Source organism: Melospiza melodia, chromosome 26, assembly GCF_035770615.1.
Source record: "Melospiza melodia melodia isolate bMelMel2 chromosome 26, bMelMel2.pri, whole genome shotgun sequence".
NCBI lineage: Eukaryota > Metazoa > Chordata > Aves > Passeriformes > Passerellidae > Melospiza > Melospiza melodia.
The window spans coordinates 6,575,804-6,595,566 of record NC_086219.1 but is presented as its reverse complement, the minus strand read 5'-3'; the positions used below and the strand labels follow the sequence as shown (position 1 = coordinate 6,595,566).

The 19,763-nt window shown below is 53.2% G+C and overlaps 1 protein-coding gene across 3 annotated transcripts in view; it reads right to left on the bottom strand.

Moving 5' to 3' along the window:
• Positions 1–19,763, bottom strand: part of PAX7 (paired box 7) — a 135,733-nt gene that overhangs the window by 17,862 nt on the left and 98,108 nt on the right. Inside the window, exon 8 of one of the 3 annotated variants that reach the window (XM_063176807.1) lies at positions 331–396. The exons of the other annotated variants lie outside the window; for them this stretch is intronic. Within the exon in view, the coding sequence (XP_063032877.1) occupies positions 331–396 (66 nt within the window). The remainder of the gene's footprint in view (positions 1–330; positions 397–19,763) is intronic. 3 annotated transcript variants of the gene reach the window in all.

The following is a 19,763-nucleotide window of genomic DNA, read 5'->3' as shown; positions in this document are numbered from 1 at the left end:
CTGAATCCCACACTTCCTACACCCCCAGGACACCAGAGCAGCCCCAAACAGCAACCAACCAAGCAACCCCGGCCAGGCAGCGGCGCTTCCCGTGGCTTTGAGTCCCGAGGGACGCCCTGGCACCGCAGGGACGGGCTCGGGGACACGGCAGGTGACATGGACATGAGCGCTGTGCCCTACAATGGCCCTGCTCCCGCCACACACCGACGATGGAGAGGTGCCAGGGGTGGGATGGAGCCGGGGATGCGATGATGGAGCTGCGGGGGCTGCGAGGGACGAGGAGGAGGAGGAGGAGGAGGAGGAGGAGGAGTGGGGGTGGGAGGTTGTTACCTGATTGTTCAGGGCTATGGTGAGGTTCCAGCGGGAGCACTGCATCTTGTTTTGGGCACCCTGCTTCTGTAGGGATGTACAAATCACAGACAAGGTCTGAGGAAAGGCGCTGAGCTACGCGCAAAGGGCTCGGCACGAGGGGAGAGGGGCTGCTGCTGCTCCGGGGGATGCCATGAGGGAATCGGGAGCACCGAGGGGTCAAACATCCACTGAGGGCTCCGAGAAATCCCATGGGAGAAGCGGGACAGGGAGGGGAAGAGCGGGAATTGAGTCTGGGGACATGAGACACAGTCCCTGCCTTGGGACACCAGACTCTGTTCTGGGACACTGAAATCTGCTCTGGGACACCAAACTCTGCTCCAAAACATGAGACACGGTCCCTGGCTTGGGACACCAAACTCTGCTCTGGGAACACTGAAATCTGCCATGAGACACCAAATTCTGCTCCAGAACATGAGCCATTGTTCCTGGCTTGGGACACCAAACTCTTCTCCAAAGTATGAGCCATTGTCCCTGGCTTGGGACACCAAACTCTTCTCCAAAATATGAGCCATTGTCCCTGGCTTGGGACACCAAACTCTTCTCCAAAATATGAGCCATTGTCCCTGGCTTGGGACACCAAACTCTGCTCTGAGACACCAAAACTTGCTGTGTGACACGAGGCTCTGCCTTGGTACACCAGACTCTACTTTGGGACACAAAAATCAGCCTTGGGACACCAAACACTTCTCCAAAACATGAGCCATTTTCCCTGGCTTTGGGACACCAAACTGTGCTCACAAACATGAGACACAGTCCCTGACTTGGGACTCCAAAGTTTGATTTGGGACACCAAACTCTGCTCCAAACCATGAGCCATTGTCCCTGGCTGGGGATACCAAAATCTTCTTTGCGACACCAAACTCTGCTCTGGGACACCAAAACTTGCTGTGGGACATCAGGCTCTGCCTTGGGACACCAGACTCTACTTTGGGACACCAAAATCAGCCTTGGGACACCAAAATCTGCTCTGGGACACCAAACTCTGCTTCAAAACGCGAGCCATTGTCGCTGGCTTTGGGACACCAAAATCTGCATACAAACATGAGCCACAGTCCCTGACTTGGGACTCCAAACTCTCATTTGGGACACCAAACTCTGCTCTGAGACACAAAACTCTACTCCAAAACACCAGCCATTGTTCCCATCCTTGGGACACCAAACTGCTCCAAAACACAAGCCATGGTCCCTGGCTTTGGGACACCAAACTCTGCTCTGGGACATCAAACTCTGCCCTGGGACACCAAAATCTGCTCTGAAACACAAAACTCTGCTCAAAAACATGATCCATGGTCCCTGACTTGGGACACCGGACTCAGCTTTGGGACACAAAACTCTGCTCCTAACCATGAGCCATGGTCCTTGGCTTTGGGACACCAGACTCTGCTTTGGGACATAAAACTCTCTTCTGGGACACCAAAATCTGCCGTGGGACACCAAATTCCACTCTGGGACAACAAAATCTGCTCTGAAACACGAACCATTGTCCCTGGCTTTGGGACGCCAATCTCTGCTCTGAGACACCAAACTCTGCTCTGGAACACCAAACTCTACTCCAAAGCATGAGCCGTGGTCCTTGACTTGGGACACTGAACTTCACTTGGAAACACAAGCTATTGGTCCCTGGCTCTGGGACACCAGGCTCAGCTCTGGGACAGCGATCTCTGCTCTGGGACACCAAACTCTGCTCCAAAACACAAGCCATGGTCCCTGGGTTGGGACACCAAACTCAGCTTTGGGACACCAAACTCAGCTCTGGAACACCAAAGTGCTATTCCCCAGGGAAAAGCAGGAAGCAAAGGCTTGGCCGGGCTGGGTCACCAGGGAGGAAACACAAAGGGGTTTTGTGGCCTGGGGGCTGGGGGAGGCCAGAGGGGTCCCAGGTCATGGGCATTGATTTCACCGACCGGGAAACACCGGGAGAGGCTGGAGTCAAGGGGAGAACGAGCCCCTCCACACCCCCAACTCCTACAGGGTTCTGATTGCCAGGGGCAGGTCCCCTCGGGGAAGGAGCAGTTTGTGCTTTACACCCATCAGCACCGAGCATTTTCCCTGATTTCATCGGGATTCTGAGACATTTGATGGAGAAAACCCAGGATGGAGCCCGGGCTGCCCCGATGTGCTGCTCAGCATGATAATATAGGAATAAAATATTTCTAAAATCTTTGTATATTCAGGGGAGTTAGAAAGAAAGTTAGGCCCTGGGAAATGTTAGGCCTTGTGTTTGCTGGATCATGTGAAACTGCACCTGTGTAATCAGTATGTGATAAATTATATAATTGTTAGATGTGATGATTGATTAGTAATTAGAGATAATTATTGTTTAATCGTAAAAAGAATCATGAGAAATTATACTCAAGGGTTTGAGGGGCATCACAAGAAACCCATGCTTGGGTGGAATCAATGTCTACAATAGAACAACGTAAGTTTAATAATTAATATGTAAGTTATATAAGGATAGAATATAAAACATGTTCATCCCAAACCATCAGATTTGGGTCTGTACCCCTGACACTCAGAGCTCTTCAATAAAAGCATTTGCATATTATCATTCAATAATTATGTGTTCCTGAATGCTAGCGAGCAAACAGAGCTGCCCCAGCCTCCTGATTTTGAGTCACCACGAGCAAACTCCCTCCTGGTGCTGCTTCCACCCTCCCCTTTGTGTTTAACCTCACATTTCTCTGTGAGTATTTTGGAAGGGAGAAATTTTCTGCGTGGGAAAATCCCCCTGGTGGAATGGGAAGCGTCTCTGGGACACCTCACCCTGAGTATCCAGGGCATGAACCTGAATCCTTGCTGGTGGAATTTTGGGACAAAGTCACCTGGGAGAGAAAGGAGGAAGGTAGAACCATGGAAAACTGGAATTCCCAAGTGCTTCCAGACCAATGGAAGGACTCGGGGTAGATTTGGGGTTGGGAATGGGTCAGGCTTGTGGCTTTTGTTCTGCATTTTTGGGTAAGCTCAGACCTGCTGGGAGAAGCAGGAGCTCTGGGGGCTTGGTGAGGGATACAAAACACCAAGAAAGGAACGAACACACCCAAGGTTCGCCATAAAACAGCCCCAAACCTGCAGCACCTCAGCAAATTCCAGCTGCTTTAGGAACTTCTCTTATTCCTCTGACAAAGCCAGACCCAAACAAATCCACAACAAGGTCTCCTCTTCACCTCCTCCCTTGTCCCTCCTGTCCCTCACTCTATTCTCATTCCCAATTTCAGCAGTGCAGCCTCCGGGCCCTCTGATGGAGCTTCCAGAGGAGATTTCCTGGGATGCTCTGGGCCCGGGGAGTGCGGGGGAGCCTCTGCCAGCGCCAAAGGAGCTGCAGCACAAAGAATCCCCTGCAGGGCTCCCGGCCCCGGGCGAGGCTGCTCTGTGTGCTGATAGTGCTGTGGGCTGAATGATACCCTCGTGGGCTGATATCTCGGTGAGCTGATAGCTCTGTGTGCTGATAGTCCCGTGGGCTGAATGATAGCCCTGTGGGCTGATAGTTCTGTGTGCTGATATCCCTGTGGGATCATTGATAGCCCTGTGTGCTCACTGATAGCCCCGTGTGCTGAATGATAGCCCCGTGTGCTCATTGATAGTCCCGTGGGCTCATTGATAGTCCCAGCCCTGCCCCAGCTCTGTTCCAGGCTCACCACGCTGATAGTGATGCCTGAGGATTTGAGTTTTTATATTTTCATGTATTTGCAACCCTGCAGTTCTTTAGTGTGTAACTCCAAACCCCACACGCAGTGCCAGCTGCTGTTCTCCCGTTTGGGGCAGACACAGCAATTCCTCTCCAGGCCTGGCACTCAAGGACATCTCACTGCCTCAGGCCCCCAGAGATTCAACAAAAGGGAGCTGGGGGAGCAAACTTGGGGTGAATGACTTCATTATCTGAAGCTGGAATTGGAGGATTAACCCCCAATATGCAAATGGAGCAAAGTTATAAAAGTGTGAAAACCCGTGACCTCACAAAACTCACAAAACCCGTGACCCACGGTCCCTTTTTGGGTGCCGCCCCTGGGGGGTTTTTTCTGCCGGAGATGTACCTGAGGGCCCTTCAGTAAATACAAATGCTTTTTATCCCTTTAATTTTATTCCCTTCATTTTATTCCCTTAGTTCTATTCCCTTCATTTTGTCTGACTCTGTTCTTAGGCAGCCCCAAAAGGCATCAATAGCTCCAAAAGGCATCAATAGCCCCAAAAGGAATCAATAGCTCCAAAAGGCACCAATAGCCCCAAAAGGAATCAATAGCCCCAAAAGGCAGCAATAGCCCCAAAAGGCATCAATAGCCCCCAAAGGCACCAATAGCCCCAAAAGGAATCAATAGCCCCAAAACGAATCAGTAGCCCCAAAAGGAATCAGTAGCCCCAAAAGGAATCAATAGCCCCAAAAGGAATCAGTAGCCCCAAAAGGAATCAATAGCCCCGAAAGGAATCAATAGCCCCAAAAGGCACCAATAGCCCCAAAAGGCATGGATAGCCCCAAAAGGCACCAATAGCCCCAAAAGGCATCAATAGCCCCAAAAGGCACCAATAGCCCCAAAAGGAATCAATAGCCCCCAAAGGCACCAATAGCCCCAAAAGGCACCAATAGCCCCAAAAGGCATGGATAGCCCCAAAAGGCACCAATAGCCCCAAAAGGAATCAATAGCCCCCAAAGGCACCAATAGCCCCAAAAGGCACCAATAGCCCCAACAGGCACGGATAGCCCCAACAGGCACGGATAGCCCCAAAAGGCATCAATAGCCCCAAAAGGCACGGATAGCCCCAAAAGGCCTGGATAGCCCCAAAAGGCACCAATAGCCCCAAAAGGCATCAATAGCCCCAAAAGGCACCAATAGCCCCAAAAGGCACCAATAGCCCCAAAAGGAATCAATAGCCCCAAAAGGCACCAATAGCCCCAAAAGGCACGGATAGCCCCAAAAGGCACCAATAACCCCAAAAGGCATCAATAGCCCCAAAAGGCACGGATAGCCCCAAAAGGCACCAATAGCCCCAAAAGGCACGGATAGCCCCAAAAGGCATGGATAGCCCCAAAAGGCACCAATAGCCCCAAAAGGCAGCAATAGCCCCAAAAGGAATCAATAGCCCCAAAAGGCACGGATAGCCCCAAAAGGAATCAGTAGCCCCAAAAGGCACCGATAGCCCCAAAAGGCACCAATAGCCCCAAAAGGAATCAGTAGCCCCAAAAGGCACCAATAGCCCCAAAAGGCACCGATAGCCCCAAAAGGCACGGATAGCCCCAAAAGGCACGGGTAGCCCAGCCCTGCCCGGGCTCCTCCGTGCCTGCCCCGCTCTCTCTCTGGTCTATCGAGGGCTGTAACCAGTTCAGCCCGGTTTAAGCGCGGTGTAAGAGACCCGGCTCGGCCGGGGATGTCACGGCGGTGAAACGGCGCTGCTGGGCCCGGCAAGTGCAGCAGGACCGAGCGCTAAACAGCCCGAGAAAAGGGAAAATCAGCGATGCTGAGCTCCCTGCCCGCTCCCTTTCCCCATTCCCGGCGGGTTTTAGGGGAGGGTTTTGAGGCCGGCAAGGGGGGTTATTCACAGACACGAACGGGACGGGGCTGCTGCTGAAAGCGCCTTGAGCTGTTTTATTTTTCAGCATCAGTCTCATTACGTGATTATGAGAATGGGAAGATGCCAGCAGCTCACGTCCCAAGAACTTAATGTTACACCTCACTTTATAAGCTTCTTGACCAATCACACAAAGCAAAAGCACATTGACCGTAGTTCTATCCAACCACTATAAGCACAGGTATCTTTGGTTAAAACAATGCTTGCTTATTTAGAATACAAACCTTGTATAAACCTTAAAACACAACGCCCAGAGCTCCATTACTAAGCTTTAACCTTCCTAATGTCTTGCTAGATAAACTTTCTGTAGCTTGGAGAGTTATTCTATGCAAGCGTTAACACACAGATCATTGTTCTATTTGCCCTTGCTTTTCTACAGTTTCAATAATTTTTCTGCTGACCAATCTCATGGCTGCTGCTTAGCTCTAATCACAGTTCGACTGTATCTTGCAGCTTTCCCAAAACCCTCTGATTTTGTAGATTCCCACAGGTTTCTCTTCCCAGCCCGCCCCAAAGCCTGAGCAGGATCCCGGGAGATCCTGACTGAGCATCGGCTCCGGGTGGATTTTCTGGGGCTGCCAAGGGAGGAGGATTTTTAAACTCAGGGCCCCTTTTTCCTTCACTCAAAGGAAAATCCCAGCTCCCGAACGCAAGGAAATGCCTTTCCCAGCCTCCCGAGCCCTCTCTGCTCCTGGGCTTTCAGGAGCCGCTGAAACGCCACCAAACACGAGCCTCCAAAGCCTCCCAGAAAAGCGGGAATCGGGGATGGAGGAGCTGCATCCACCGCGGGGTCGTTAAAAGGGATCGTTCAAATCCCTTCCAAAAATCCTGCAGGCACAAGCCCCGAGGAACACCCAGAATTTGTGGGGTTCTCTCCTTCCAAGAGCAGCCCTGACACACCCCATCACCTGCTCCTAAATTCTCCCTGAAGGATCCCAAATCCCCTCTGGGCTGCTGAAGGATCCCAGATCCCCTCTCAGCTGCCAAAGCATCCCAAATCGGCTGCCGAAGGATCCCAAATCCCCTCTGGGCTGCTGAAAGATCCCAAATCCCCTTCCAGCTGATGCATGATCCCAAATCCCCTTTCAGCTGCCAAAGGATCCCAAATCCCATCCCAGCTACTGAGGGATCCCAAATCCCCTCTCAGATGCCAAAGGATCCCAAATCCCCTCTCAGATGCCAAAGGATCCCCAACCCCCTCCTGGCTGCCGAAGGATCCCAAATCCATGCAGCAGGGAAGGAATTGGGATCGGCACTGAAATCCAGGCTGAAGGAGCGCCGATATTTCAGCTCCACACCTTTCCTGCCCCCTTTTCCCTTTCCTTCCCTCCAGGAAGGGCCATTCCCTGAATGCTGCAGGGAAAAGGAGCCCTTTGTGTGCCCCGTTTGTCACCGTCCCGCCGTGCCGGGTCCCACCAGCCCCGATTCCATCCCGAGCGAGCCCCAGGGAATCTCTGGGCAGGACCGGCACCGCCCGAAGCGATTTCTGAAATCCCTGAGCTCATTCCTGCCCCCCCAGATGGGAGAAACCCGCAGCATTGGCTGCCCTCACCCCAAATTCCACCTGGCCCTAATCCCAAACTCCGGGCTCCGAACAGCCCCGGATCGAGATGGGATGGGGATAGAGAGGGATGGGATCGGGATCCCATCAGGAATCGCCGACTTTGGGAATAAAACCCGGCAGGGTTGATTAGAAACGGCGCAGGCACACAAAGAGCAGAACAGAATCTCCCCCCGCAGCGCTGGGAAAGGCCCGGGGGTTTGGGTTCGGATTCTGCCCCTCCCCGGCTCCTCCAGCTCCCCCAAACCGCTCGGGTGGGCTTTCCTGCCCAGCTCCAGGTGATGATTTCAGCAGGGAATGAGATTGATCCTTCCCCGGGTACCTCGGCTCTGCCGTGCCTGGGCTGGCCGCAAACCCCGAACAATTCCCGGTGTTTATTTATTTGTGTGCTCGTCACAAACGGGGAAGCCTCGGAACAGCGAGGGAGGAAAGCAGAAGCTCCCGGGTTAACGCCTCACTCGCCCCCCTTTGAGGGCACAATTTGAATTTTTGGGCACCTCTGAAGGCGCTACGAATTAAAATATCTTTTAGAATGACAAAGCAAAGGCACCACGGAGCGATCTGGATCATCAGAGCAACAAAACGCCTCTTTTTAAACCCTTGTTTTGCTGATTTTTTTTTTTGGTTCTTTTTTTGGTGGGTTGATTTTTGTTCGGTTGGTTTTTTGTTTTTGTTTTCCTCACGGACGCCATCGATGGCCTGGAACCAGGAGATGTTTTTGAGGGGAAGAAGATGCTCTGATGGAGAGAGACTGGCTGCTGTGCCAGGGCTCTGCCTCACTGAAATCCAACCTTTTCCAAGGAAAGCAGCCCCGCATCCACCGCGCGGGACCCGCAGCGCATCCCTCGCCCTCCCGCACCAACGCGACAACTTCATTCCTTAACCCCACAACTCCCGGCCGAGCCACGAGGTTTTTCTGACAAAATCTCGGTCCAAAACGTGCAAAAAGCGGCAAATCCTCGCTCTGTGCCCGTCCTGGCTGCGGTGCCAGGGGCGGGAGCGCGGCTGCCGCTCGAGCGGAGTTTTGGAGCATCTCCTGCCGCAGAAGTTTAAAAAGCGCACAAGGCTCTGCTGATGCCGAGATAACGGCTGGAAAAGGGATTAGAGATACTTAGCGGAGGAGAGGGAAGACTCAGGAAGGGCTGATCATTTCCAAGATATGACTATTTAAAGATAATGATTGCATAAATTTAATTAATGCATTTTCATGCCGCAAATGGCCGTTTTGTAATTAATGTATCTGGCCTCGCTAAGCATGGGAGATCACATCTCCCGCCCCCTCCCCTCGCGAGCCCCCCTCCGCCTCCCGTTTAATGAAAGACAGAGAGCAGATGACAGAAACAATTTGTCAGCCCGCGCGGGTGTCAGATGCCTAATTGGTTGCGCTGAGTTAGTGGGAAGTGAAGGGGGAGAGGGTCGGGGCTGGGGGGGCTCCTTTCCCTCTTTATCCCCAGCTCCGGGCCGGGTGTCCGCGCCGGGGGCGGGGGGAGCGAGGGGCGAGAGTGTTTCGTGTTAATTGCTGGCGATTAGGACGCAGATTGGCTGTGGCAGGCGCTGGGCAGTGACAAGCGGGGGACACAGCGCACAGCTGGCACATGTCACCGCTGCCGGAGCAGGGACAGCGCCCGCGCTCCCGGCCCGCCCGCTCGCTGCCGTCTCCATCCCATCCCGCTTTCATCGCCATTCTATCCCGATCGATCCCTCTCTATCTCCATCCCATCCCGATCCTATCTCGATTCCATCCCTGTCTATCCCCCTGCCGTCCCGCTCCCATCACGATCCTATCTCGATCCCACACCTCTTTCACAGCGATCCTATCCCAATCCCATCCCTGTCTATCTCCATCCCATCCCGATCCTATCCCAATCCCATCCCTGTCTATCTCCATCTCATCCCGATCCTATCTCGATCCCATCCCTCTCTATCCCGCTGCCGTCCCGCTCCCATCTCGATCCCATCTCGATCCCATCCCGCTTTCACAGCGATCCTGTCCCTATCCCATCCCTCTCCCATCCCGATCCAATCCTGCTCCTATCTCGATTCCATCCCTCTCTATCCCGTTCCCATCCTGCTCCCATCTCGATCCCGTTCCCATCCCAAACCCACCCCGATCCCATCCTGCTCCCATCCCGATCCTACCCCGCTCCCGTCTCGCTCCCATCTCGATCCCACCCCGCTTTTCATCCCGATCCCAATCCCATCCCGATCCCATCCCAATCCCATTCTGCTCCCACCCCGATCCCTATCCCATCCCTCTCTATCCCGATCCCATCCCGCTTTCATCCCGATCCTATCCCAATCCCACATCTCTCTATCCCGCTCCCATCCCGTTTTCATCCTGATCCTATCTCAAGCCTATCTCGATCCCATCCCACTCCCATCCCAATCCCATCCCGCTTTCATCCCGATCCTATCCCAATCCCATCCCTCTCTATCCCACTCCGATCCCGATCCCATCCCGATCCTATCCCAATCCCATCCCTCTCTATCCCACTCCGATCCCGATCCCATCCCGCTCCCGTCCCTCTCTATCCCGTTCCAATCCCGCTCCCAGCTCTGCTCCCACCCTCCGGCTCAGCGAGGAACCGCGACCTTGGCACGGGGTTTGGGGCTCTGGGCAAAAGCTGAACCCCGCAAACCAGAGCCCAGCCCGGGTTTTATCTGCCCTGAACCCTGCCAGGGACAATCTCCGTGTCCTGCCTGCTCTTGTCCCTGCCTCGCTGCGAGCCGGTTTTAAAGCCGAGATTAAGGCAGGGTGGAGTTAATGTACGGACCAGATGCTGCCGGGGCTTTGCGGGTGCCTTTGCACAATCCTTGGGACTGTGGGGAAGAGCTGAACCCCAAAAATCAGACACAGCCTGGGTTTTATCTGCCCTGAACCCTGCCAGGGACAATCTCCGTGTCCCGCCTGCTCCCGTCCCTGCCTCGCTGCGAGCCGGTTTTAAACTTGATATTAGGGCAGGGCGGAGTTAATGCACGGACCAGCTGCTGCCAGGGCTTTTGCACAAGGTTTGGGACTGCGGGGAAAAGCTGAACCCCAAAAATCAGAGCCCAGCTCGGGTTTTACCTGCCCTGAACCCTGCCAGCCTTTACACCTGAGAGATCCTGGAGAAAAATCTCCTTGTCCCGCCTGCTCCCTCGCTAGGAGCCGGTTTGAAAGCCGAGATTAAGGCAGAGCGGAGTTAATGTATGGACCAGCTGCTGCCGGGGCTTTGCGGGTGCCCGCGGGTCAGCGGCAGTAAAGCCTCGCCTGATTAATTCTGCCCTGGTCATTATGCGGAGGAGAAAAACCTCGTGTCCGCACAAAAACCGGGAATCTGGAGCTTCCGAGGGGGGAGAGATCCTGCATCCCGGCAGGACACAGCGCACACGGCCCAAAGTCCTGCCAGGAGCAGGGATCGGCCTCGTTTCTGGAATGTTCTGTGGTTTTCTGGGGCTCTGAGCTGGTCACAGCGCTCAGCAGCAGCGGCAGGAACGGCAGGGCTCAGCTCGGCCCTGCCCACAGGAAAAACAGCCCAAAAAGGCCAAAACTCGAGCCCAAAAAAGGCCAAAATTCGAGCCCAAAAAGGCCAAAACTCGAGCCCAAGAAAAGATAAAACTCGAGCCCAAGTAAGGGTAAAACTTGAGCCCAAGGAAGGTCAAGACTCGAGCCCGAGAATGGTTAAAACTCAAGCCCAATAAAAGCTAAAGCTTGAGTAAAAAAAAAACTTAAAACCTGAGCCCAAGAAAGGCCAAAACTCGAGTGCAGGAAAGGCAAAAACTTGAGCCCTAAAAAGCTAAAACTCGAGCAAAAGAAAGACCAAAACTCGAGCCCAAAAGAGGCCAAAACTCAAACCCAGGGAGGCCAAAACTCAAACCCAGGAAGGCCAAAACTTGAGCCAAATAAAAGATAAAACTAGAGCCCAAAAAAGGCTACAACTTGAGCCCAAAGAAGGCCAAGACTTGAACCCAAGAAAGGCTAAAACACAAGCCAAATAAAAGCTAAAACTCAAGTCAAAAGAACCATAAAACTTCAGCCCAAGAAAGGTAAAAACTTGAGCCCAATAAAAGCTAAAACCTGAGACCAAAGAAAGGCCAAAACTCGAGCACAGGAAAGACCAAAACTCGAGCCCAAGGAAGGCTAAAACTTGAGGCCAAGGAAGGCTAAAACTCAAGACCAATAAAAGCTAAAGCTTGAGTCAAAAAAACCTTAAAACTTGAGCCCAAAAAAGGCAAAAACTTGAGTCAAATAAAAGCTAAAACCTGAACCCAAGAAAGGCCAAAACCTGAGCCTTAAAAAGGTAAAACTCAAGCACAGGAAGGACCAAAACTAGAGCCCAAAAATATAAAAACTCCAGCCCAAAAAACATAAATCTCAAGCCCGAGAAAGGCCAAACCTCAAGCCTAGAAAGGGTAGAACTTGAGCCCAAGAAAGGCTAAAACTCGAGGTTTATTGGGGAGCAGGAATTTGAGCATCCGAAATGGTGGCAGGCTCATTCCAGCCAGCCTTGGGATAAGCCAAGCCTAGCAAAGACAGCTTCAGACCATGGGGTGGTTTGGGGTCTCCCTCAGCCCACCCCTGGGAGGTGTAAGAGAGGCTGATAAGGTTTGATGTGGTTTGATAAGGTTTTATCAGCTTTGTTTCAGTGCCACGCACAGGAATGGGGTGGGGAGGAGGAGCTGAGAACAGAAAATGTGGGATTTCCACGCTGGGCCCCGATTTAAACCCACACATGAAAAAAAAAAAAGCTCTGGCTTTAAATCCCAGCTGCTCCTGGAAAAGGTTGACAAAGGGTCAGCAGGTGAGGGATGAACGCTGCGGGAAGGATAAACAGAATTTTCTTCCAGAGGGAAAAAGCCTTTCCATTGGCATCCATGGAGTGAGGGATTCATGCACACACAAACAGCGAGGCAGAGGCCAAAATGAGGAAAAACGCCACGATTTGGGGCAAAGCACGGGGAAATGAACGATTTTGCCACTGTTTGTTTGTGTCACCTGCACACAAAGAGGAGCAAACACCCCCAAAATCCCAAATATTCCACATCTGGGCCCTGCCCTTCTCCTCTCAGGCCCGGCTCTGGCTGTGCCCTTCCCCAGGAAGCAAATCCAGGCAAAAGAGGGAGAAAGCCACAAATTCCTGAACCTTTCCCTGCAAAGTCGAGTCTGGTCCCACCCTGGGAATGACAAAAAGAGGGGCTGGAAGTGCTGTGGGTAAAACAGAGGGATTGTTAAAATCCCTTCCAAAAATCCTGCAGGGACAAGCCCTGAGGAACACCCAGAATTTGTGGGGTTTTCTCCTTCCAAGAGCAGCCCTGATGCACCCTGGGCTGGTCACCCGCTCCTGAATTCTCCCTGAAGGATCCCAAATCCCTTCTGGGCTGCTGAAGGATCCCAAATCCCCTCCTGGCTTCCAAAGGATCCCAAATCCCCTCTGGGCTGCTGAAGGATCCCAAATCCTCTCCTGGCTTCCAAAGGATCCCAAATCCTCTCCTGACTTCCAAATGATCCCAAATCCTCTCCTGACTTCCAAAGGATCCCAAATCCTCTCCTGGCTTCCAAAGGATCCCAAATCCCCTCCTGTCTTCCAAAGGATCCCAAATCCCCTCCTGGCTTCCAAAGGATCCCAAATCCTCTCCAATCTTCCAAAGGATCCCAAATCCCCTCTAGGCTTCCGAAGGATCCTAAATCCTCTCCTGTCTTCCAAACGATCCCAAATCCTCTCCTGACTTCCAAAGGATCCCAAATCCTCTCCTGTCTTCCAAAGGATCCCAAACCTCTCCTGGCTTCCAAAGGATCCCAAATCATCTCCTGTCTTCCAAACGATCCCAAATCCCCTCTGGGCTGCTGAAGGATCCCAAATCCTCTCCTGGCTTCCAAAGGATCCCAAATCCTCTCCTGGCTTCCAAAGGATCCCAAATCCTCTCCTGTCTTCCAAAGGATCCCAAATCCCCTCTAGGCTTCCCAAGGATCCCAAATCCTCTCTTGTCTTCCAAATGATCCCAAATCCTCTCCAATCTTCCAAAGGATCCCAAATCCTCTCCTGGCTTCCAAACGATCCCAAATCCTCTCCTGGCTTCCGAAGGATCCCAAATCCTCTCCTGTCATCCAAAGGATCCCAAATCCCCTCCTGGCTTCCGAAGGATCCCAAATCCCCTCTAGGCTTCCAAAGGATCCCAAATCCTCTCCTGGCTTCCAAAGAATCCCATATTCTCTCCTGTCTTCCAAAGGATCCCAAATCCTCTCCTGGCTTCCAAAGGATCCCAAATCCCCTCCTGGCTTCCAAAGGATCCCAAATCCCCTCCTGGCTGGGCTGGGCTGGGCTGTGCCTGTCATGTCCCCACCGCCCCGCGGCAAACCAGCCCCGATGCTCAACCGGGATTTATTAAATGACATCAACAACTGCCTCATTAAATCAGGGCTCCGAAGTCTTAATTTAAAGTGTCACCAACAATCAGGCGGTTGGGGCAGGCAGAGAAGGGGAAAAACTGGGCTCAAAAAGTCAAAACCAGAGCCCAGTTTTGGGGCGGGAGGTGATTTTTGTGCTGCTCAGGCCAGAGGTTGGGAAAATCTTTGGATTTTTGTGGGCCAGAGGTTGGGAAAATCTTTGGATTTTTGTGAGCCAGAGGTTGGGAAAATCTTTGGATTTTTGTGGACCAGAGGTTGGGAAAATCTTTGGATTTTTGTGAGCCAGAGGTTGGGAAAATCTTTGGATTTTTGTGATTTTAGAGGTCGGGAAAATCTTTGTTGTGCGCTTGCCTTCGCAGGGTCCCCGCCGTGAACGCTCGAGCACCTTTGGGGTGTTTGAGATGCAGCGAAGGTCGAGGCCGAGATTGCCTCGCAATTGAAAACGCGGCCAGCGGTAAATTCGGTTTGTTCGCACAGGGAACGCTTCGGCAGCCGGGCAGGGGCGGGAGCCTCTCCCCGAGCCCCGGCCAAAATTAAATTTCAAAGTTTAATGAGTTGCGAAGGGCGCGGGATTAAAGCAGCGCCGTGCCCGCAGCGGAGCGGGGCCGCGAGGAGGGAGCGGGAGAGGAGAGGCAGCGGAAAAATCCCACCCAGCCCCGAAACGTCAGGGAACAGAGCGAGTGAAAAATGTCAGGGCAAATTGCTCTTGACAGTGTTAATATCTGCACCTCATAGCAATAATTACATGTAAATAAATAGTGAAATAGCTCTCAGCTGGAGGCGCGCAGATGCCACTCACAGCCAGCTGGGGACCTTTCGCTCCTCCGCGTCCCCCCCTCGCTCCCTCCTTCCCTCCTTGCCTCCCTCCCTCCCTCTCCGCTTTCAGCCGTGCCAGAGCCGCCACAGCGAGCGCTGCCGGCCGCAGCTCGGAGCTCAGCCCGCTCCCAGCGCTCCTTCCCTCCCCAAATCCCGGGAAAACGGAGCCGCTCCGGGCCCTGGGATCGGCGGGGAAAAGCAGCTTTGAACCCACGGGAGTGGCGTGGGGGAAACGCTGGGATGGGGTGGGGATGGAAGGAATGGGAATGGGGATGGGATTGGGATGCGATGGGGAGGGGGATGGGATGGGATGGGATGGGATGGGGATGGGATGGGGATGGGATGGGAATGAGGATGGGAATGGAATGGGGAGGGGGATGGGAATGGGGATGGAAGGAATGGGAATGGGGATGGGATTGGAATGGGATGGGGATGGGAATGAGGATGGGAATGGGATGGGATGGGATGGGATGGGATGGGATGGGATGGGATGGGATGGGATGGGATGGGATGGGATGGGATGGGATGGGGATGGGATGGGAATGAGGATGGGAATGGGATGGGGATGGGGATGGGATGGGGATGGGATGGGGATGATGTGGCCATCAGCCTCTCAGCAGGCTCCCGGGAGTGCCAGGGGGGCCAGAGACATGCCAGCACTGGGATTGCCCTGCTCTGATCACTGAACCTGGCTCTGGCTGTGAAGGACCCCGGGGAAGGTGTGGGTTGGCAGCAGGACCAGCAGGACCAGCAGGACCAGCAGGACCAGCAGGATCAGCAGGAAGAGGCTTCACTTCCCCAATAGATCCATCCTGGAGCATCCCCAAGGATTAACTGCCCATCCTCGTGCACCCCAAAATCACCCCCACACGCCCCCTCTGCCAAGGCGTCACTGCAGAACCACCAGGCCAGGAGGGGACAGAGCCACAGCCCCGTCACCACCAGGGACAGCCGGCCCCGTTCCAGCCTCTTGGCAGGCTAGAAACACCAGGAACGACCAGGGAAGGGGATTTAGGGTGGCTGCTCATGGTCCCTGCCAGGAGGAGCCCGGGATGGGGGAAAGGTGACACAGGGAGCAAACAGAGCAGGGCCAGCACAGCCTGAGGAGTTCCTGCCCGGACAGAGATGGATGCCGGGACCATGCGTGGAACAGGAGATGGGATGAGAGACTGGAACAGGAGATGGGATGAGAGACTGGAAAAGTGGGATGGAACAGGAGATGGGATAAGAGGTTGAACAGGAGATGGGATAAGAGCAGGATAGAACAGGAGATGGGATAAAGGCTTGGAAGAGCAGGATGGAACAGGAGATGGGATAAGAGGTTGAACAGGAGATGGAATAAGAGCAGGATGGAACAGGAGATGGGATAAGAGCAGGATGGAACAGGAGATGGGATAAGAGGTTGAACAGGAGATGGGATAAGAGGTTGAACAGGAGTTGGGATAAGAGGTTGGAAGAGCAAGATGGAACAGGAGATGGGATAAGATCTTGGAGGGACAGGATGGAAGAGAAGATGGGATAAGAGATTGGAAAAGTGGAATGGAATGGAATGGAATGGAATGGAATGGAATGGAATGGAATGGAATGGAGTGGAATGGAATGGAATGGAATGGAATGGAACAGAATGGGAGATGGAATAAAGATTTGGAAGAATGGAATGGAACAGGAGATGGGATAAGAGATTGGAAAAGTGAGATGGGATAAGAGGTTGAAAGAGGAGATGGGACAAGGGCTTCAAAGAGGAGATGAGATAACAGCTTGGAAGAGCAGGATGGAGCAGGAGATGGGATAAGAGACTGGAAAAGTGGGATGGAATGGGAGATGAGATTAGAGCTTGGAGGAGTGGGATGGAATAAGAGAAGGGACGAGAGATTGGAAGAGTAGGATGGAATGGGAGATGGAATAAAGGCTTGGAACAATGGAATGGAACAGGAGATGGGATAAGAGGTTGGAACAGGAGATTGGATAAAGACTTGGAAAAATAGGATGGAACAGGAGATGGGATAAGGGCTTGGAAGAACAGGATGGAAGAGGAGATGAGACAAGATCTTGGAAGAATGGAATGGAACAGGAGATGGGATAACCGGTTGGAAGAACAGGATGGAACAGGAGATGGGATTAGAGATTGGAAAAATGGGATGGAGCAGGAGATGGGATTAGAGATTGGAAAAATGGGATGGAGCAGGAGATGGAATAAGAGCTTGGAAGAGGAGATGGGATGAGAGATTCGAAGAGTAGGATGGGATCGGAGATGGAATAAAGGCTTGAAAGAACAGGATGGAATAGGAGATGGGAAAAGAGGTTAGAACAGGAGATGGGATAAGAGCTTGGAAAAATGGATGGAACAGGAGATGGGATAAGAACTTGGAAGAGGAGATGGGATATGGGCTTGGAAGAACAGGATGGAATAGGAAATGGGATCAGAGCCTGGAAGAGCAGCCTGGGCAGGATGAGCAGGTGAAGCTCCTTTGTTCCAGGACATCCCCTGAGCTGGACAGCGGGAGGCCAGGGCCTGGCTCCTGATCCTTGAGAGGGACGGTCCCTGTCACTGTCCCCAGGCTCCTGGCAGCTCCAAGGGGGAAATTCCCATAATTCCCATTATTCCCATGGGTTTGGCTAATACAGCCCAAGGCCTGAGTGGTGACAGAGGGAGGGAGTGCTCTGAAGGACTGAATCAAACACAGGGCTGCAGGAACATGGAACTGCAGAGCTCCTGCAGAGAAGGGGCTTGGGGCCAGCACAGGCCCTTGGCAAAGCCTCAGGGCCTCAGTCTAACATTTCAATGGGATAAAATCCCTGAGCCCCCATTCCTGGCCTGGGAATCAGCACCTTCCTCCTGTGGCACCATGAGGAGAAACATCCCAAGGGAGGAGATCCTGGGATGGGACAGGGAAAGGTTTGGGGAAAGGCAAGATTTCATTCCAGCCCCATTCTGCTCCTTTTGCACAAAATCTCCCTCTACACCCTCCTCAATCCCAGCCCTACAGCCCAGCTCTGACTGGGAATTGTGGGATTCTTATTGGGAATTGTGGGGCTCTGACTGGGAATTGTGAGATTTAGACAGGGAATTGTGGGGTTCCAACTGGGAATTGTGAGGTTCTGATGGGGAATTGTGGGGCTCTGACTGGGAATTGTGAGATTTAGACAGGGAATTATGGGGTTCTGACTGGGAGTTCTGGGGTTCTGACTGGGAATTGTGGGGTTCTGACTGGGAATTGTGGGGTTCTGCTGACACCTCTCAGAGGGGTTATTCCTGAATACATCCAGCTTTTAGTCCCAAATAAATCCAAAGATGTTCTCCACCAGCAAACCCCTGCCCAGCGGCCAAACCTCAAACCCAAGACCTCAAACCCTGAGAGCAGGGAGAGGCTCCTACACAGCACATCCCAAACCCAAAAAGAGGGAGAGGCTCCTGTTGTACCACATCCCAAACCCTGACAGGAAGGAGAAGCTCCTGCACACCTCATCCCAAACCCCCCAAAAAAGGAGAGGCTACTGGAGCACATCCCAAACTGAGAGCAGGGAAACGCTCCTGCACCCCACATCCCAAACCCCAACAGGAGGGAGAGGCTCTTGCTGTACCAGAAACCCAAACCCCAAAAGAGCAGGGAGAGGCTCCTGTACACCACAAACCCCAAAACCCTGAGAGCAGGGAGAAGCTCCTGCACACCTCATCCCAAACTGAGAGCAAGCAGAGTCTCCTGCACCTCATCCCAAACCCCAAAACCCTGAGAAGAGGGAGAGGCTCCTGCTGCACCTTATCCCAAACTGAGAGCAAGCAGAGGCTCCTCCACAGCACATCCCAAACCCCAAAAGAGGGAGAGGCTCCTGCACCTCTTCCCAAACCCTGAGAGGAGGGAGAAGGTTCTGCACACCTCATCCCAAACCCCAACAGGAGGGAGAGGCTCCTCCATACCACATCTCAAATCCCAACAGGAGGGAGAGGCTCCTGCACAACACATCCTAAACCCCAGAAGAGGGAGAGGCTCCTGCTGTACCACAAACCCAAACCCCAAAAGAGGAGGGAGAGGCTCCTGCACAGCACATCCCAAACCCCAAAAGAGGGAGGGCTTCCTACACACCTCATCCCAAACTGAGAGCAGAGAGAGGCTTCTGCTGCACCTCATCCCAAACCCCAAAAGAGGATGGAGAGGGTCCTCCACATCTCATCCCACACCCCAAAAAAAGAAGACCCTCCTCCTGCCCCTCATCCCAAACCCCAAAAGAGGGAGAGGCTCCTGCTCCACCTTATCCCAAACCCCAGGAGCAGGGAGAGGCTTGGGCATTCCACATCCCAAACCCCAACAAGAGGAAGAGGCTCCTGCTGTACCACAAACCCAAACTCCAGCAGGAGAGAGAGGCTCCTGCACAGCACATCCCAAACCCCAAGAGAAGGCAGAAGCTCCTGCACCTCATCCCAAACCCCAAAAGAGGAGAGAGAAGCTCCTGCTGCACCTCATCCCAAACTGAGAGCATGGAGAGGATCCTGCACCTCATCCCAAACCCCAAAAGAGGGAGAGGCTCCTGCACCCCACATCCCAAACCCCAAAAAAAGAAGAGGCTCCTGCTGCATCTCATCCCAAACCCCAAAAGAAGGAGAAGCTCCTGCACAGCACATCCCAAACCCTGAGAGGAGGGAGAGGCTTGAGCACTCCACATCCCAAACCCCAACAAGAGGGAGAGGCTCCAGCTGTACCACAAACCCAAACCCCAAAAGAGGAGGGAGAGGCTCCTCCACCCTCATCCCAAACCCCAAAAGAAGCAAAGGCTCCTACACAGCACATCCCAAACCCCAAGAGAAGGCGGGAGCTCCTGCACCTCATCCCAAACACCAAAGGAGGAGAGAGAAGCTCCTGCTGCACCTCATCCCAAACTGAGAGGGGGGAGAGGTTCCTGCACACCACAAACGCAAACCTCAACAGGAAGGAGAAGCTCCTGCACCTCATCCCAACCTGAGAGCATGGAGAGGCTCCTGCACCTTATCCCAAACCTCAAAAGAGGGAGAGGCTCCTGCACACCTCATCCCAAACCCTCTTAAGAGGAGGAAGAAGCTCAGGCACCCCACATCCC